This window comes from Silene latifolia, unplaced genomic scaffold, assembly GCF_048544455.1.
Source record: "Silene latifolia isolate original U9 population unplaced genomic scaffold, ASM4854445v1 scaffold_96, whole genome shotgun sequence".
Lineage (NCBI taxonomy): Eukaryota > Viridiplantae > Streptophyta > Magnoliopsida > Caryophyllales > Caryophyllaceae > Silene > Silene latifolia.
In genome coordinates, this window is record NW_027413827.1 from 1,543,766 (window position 1) to 1,546,664 (window position 2,899).

The 2,899-nt window shown below is 36.1% G+C and overlaps 1 protein-coding gene across 1 annotated transcript; it reads left to right on the forward strand.

The window, feature by feature from the left end:
* Positions 1-481: 481 nt before the first annotated feature.
* Positions 482-1,738, forward strand: LOC141640659 (protein FAR1-RELATED SEQUENCE 5-like). Its single transcript, XM_074449368.1, has one exon. The coding sequence runs from the start codon at positions 482-484 to the stop codon at positions 1,736-1,738; it is 1,257 nt and encodes a 418-aa protein (XP_074305469.1).
* Positions 1,739-2,899: the final 1,161 nt, after the last annotated feature.

Consider the following 2,899-nt stretch of genomic DNA (forward strand, 5'->3'; position numbering starts at 1 on the left):
TGCATTAGTATCACATGTTATGCTCCAGAATATCACATTGATTCCTCTATAGTATCATAGGCTGCAATAGATGACTGTGTAGTTACTTTATGTGCATTAGTATCACATGTTATGCTACATAATATCACATGTATTCCTTCACAGTATCATAGGCTACAATACATGGTTGCGTAGTTATTTTATATTCATCAGTATCACATGTTATGTTACACAATATCACATGCATTCCTTCACAGTATCATAGGCTAAAGTACATTATAATCTAATTATCTTTGTTATAATTTTTTTATTCAACCTCCGTTGCTGTAGAAAATACTTTTGTTGTTCCTGTGGCACCTGTTCCTACTCCACAATGCATAGACGTTGATGAGGTGCATGCTGGGAATATGTTGACAGCTATGAAAATTCTGGAGCTTGTTTGACTGACTTTAAGAATTTTAGAAGGGAAATCAAGTGTTTTATAGGTCTTAAGGATGCTCAAATGTTTGTAGACCAGTTGGAAACCCTTCATCAAACCCAGGAAGGTTTTTATTATGTCTATGATATTGATCAGAATAAGTGTTTGTTTCGTGTATTTTGGGCTAACGCAGCAGCACGTCGTAATTACGCTCTATACGGTGAGGCGGTGACTTTTGACCCAACCTATTCAACTAATAAGTACGACATGATCTTTGCTCCCTTTACTGGTGTTGATAATCACAAGAAGTCCGTCACTTTTGGCGCTTCACTTATCTCTAGGGAGAATGACCAGAATTTTAAATGGATTTTCACAAAATTCTTAGATTGTATGAGTGGAAAGGAACCCCATTGCTTTTTTACCGATCAATGTCCTGCTATGAAAATTGCAGTCCCTGCTATTTTTACGACTGCTGCCCACCGCTATTGCATGTGGCATATTATGAAGAAATTACCTGAAAAGTTAGGCACGACAGTGACCAAAGAGACTGACTTTGTCACTCGTCTGAATTCTGTTGTTTGGGATTCAGACTTAGAGCCTTCTGACTTCGAAGAGAGGTGGTGTTCGTTGATCAGTGAGTTTCAATTGGAAGATAATTCATGGTTGAAATATTTGTTTTCCAAGCGGCAACGTTGGATTCTGGCGTATTATCGTGATATTCCTCTTAGTTGTCTTTTAAGAACAACGCAACGCTCTGAGAGCGAAAATAGCTTCTTTAAGCGCTTTGAGAATCCTCATGGCACACTTGTTGAGTTTTGGATGCTCTTTCAAAGTGCTATGGATCAGCAACGGTACACCCAAAAATCTCTTGACAGAGATAGTGATCACTCCTTACCTCAAACCAAAACCCTTCTTAGCCTTGAGGTTCATGCATCGACTGTTTATACGCACGCTCTCTTTTATGAATTCCAACAGCAGTGCGTTGATTCTCTAAACTCATGTAGTGCTAGTGATTCTTCAAGGGAGGGCAGTACAAGTTTCCTAGATGTTGAAATTTCTATCTTCCATAAGACTTATACTGTCGCATTTAATCCTTCAACGTTTAATGCAACATGTTCATGCAAGATGTTTGAGAGGAAGGGATACATATGCAAACAGATCATCTGGATTTTATCAGGTAAAGGGATCAAGAAGATACCTGATAAGTATCTTCTCAGTAGGTGGACAAAGAACACTAAAAAAATGCCCTTGTATGATGTTCACGGTCAATTGTTGGATGATTTTAATTCGTCGGATGTCACTAAGCTTGATTTCGATGCAGTCAATTCTACTCAACTTTAACACTGCTCAAATCTCTGCCTGAAAATCACATAAATGAACTGACTTCATTATCAAGACATTTAGACAAAATTTCAAGTCTGGTGCTGAAAAATTGACTAAACAGCAAGAGTTGGAGATGCTCCTTGGGGTTAAGTCTTCATCTGAGGTCCGTACACTACCTCATGTTCAATCAAAAAACAAGGGTAGTGGCAAGAGGTTGATGTCCAAGAAAGATCAGTCCATTGCAAAGGCACAAAAGCCGAAAAGATTTTGCAATAATTGTAAACAAATGGCATAACATGATAAGCGGAATTGCCCTAATCCAGCCGTTGATACATCACAACACCCGTTTGATCATGAATCCGATGTAAGTAATTTGTCTTACAACTTTTATTATTTCACTTTTACGTGTGCTATATCACAGTTCCTGAAGTGTGACCCTGATAAACAATATCACAGTCCATGCTAAACAATATCACTGTCCATGCTAAATAATATCAGTACCCTTGTGAACCACTATCAGAACATCATACTTGATTGTAGACAATATCATCCCAATACTAAAAAATATCACTTATTTAAAAGGTGTCTACTTTGAAACAATATCACAATCATTTAAAAACAATATCACATGTCACTGGCAACATTTATCAATTTTAAATCTCTACCTATTTTCAGAATCAATTAAACAATATCAACCTGTGTATGCAATAATATCACACTATGTACCCCAACAATATCAAAGAAAAAAGGATTTTTATATCCCTATCCACTGTTGTTATTTCTGAGGATGAATATCACAACAACTAAAACATAATATCATACAACCCTTGAAACAATATCGCATTTTACCAGAAGTTGATAAAAAAAAGTTATATTTTGTCAAACTTATTACTGACGTTATGTCACTGTTTTTGTGTGTTTTTTTTGCAGATTTCTTCACTTGTTGATAGTGATTAAGGGCTTCTGCATGCTGAAGAAGTCTATTTTACATCATCAACTTTTCACAATCGCCTTTTTATTGCTTACACTATTCAATTATTTTTCTTGTATGTCATTCCAAATGGCATGAATTTTGTATTCTCTCCATTTTTTGGGTATCAATGTTATAAAAACCGCATAATTACTAACGTTGTTTTGTTGCCATTATTAAATACTATCCCACCTCATTTGAAGGAATAT

Bases quoted from the DNA above. Each gene is read 5' to 3' on its own strand.
- LOC141640659 (XM_074449368.1), top strand. From the start codon at position 482: ATGTTTGTAGACCAGTTGGAAACCCTTCATCAAACCCAGGAAGGTTTT.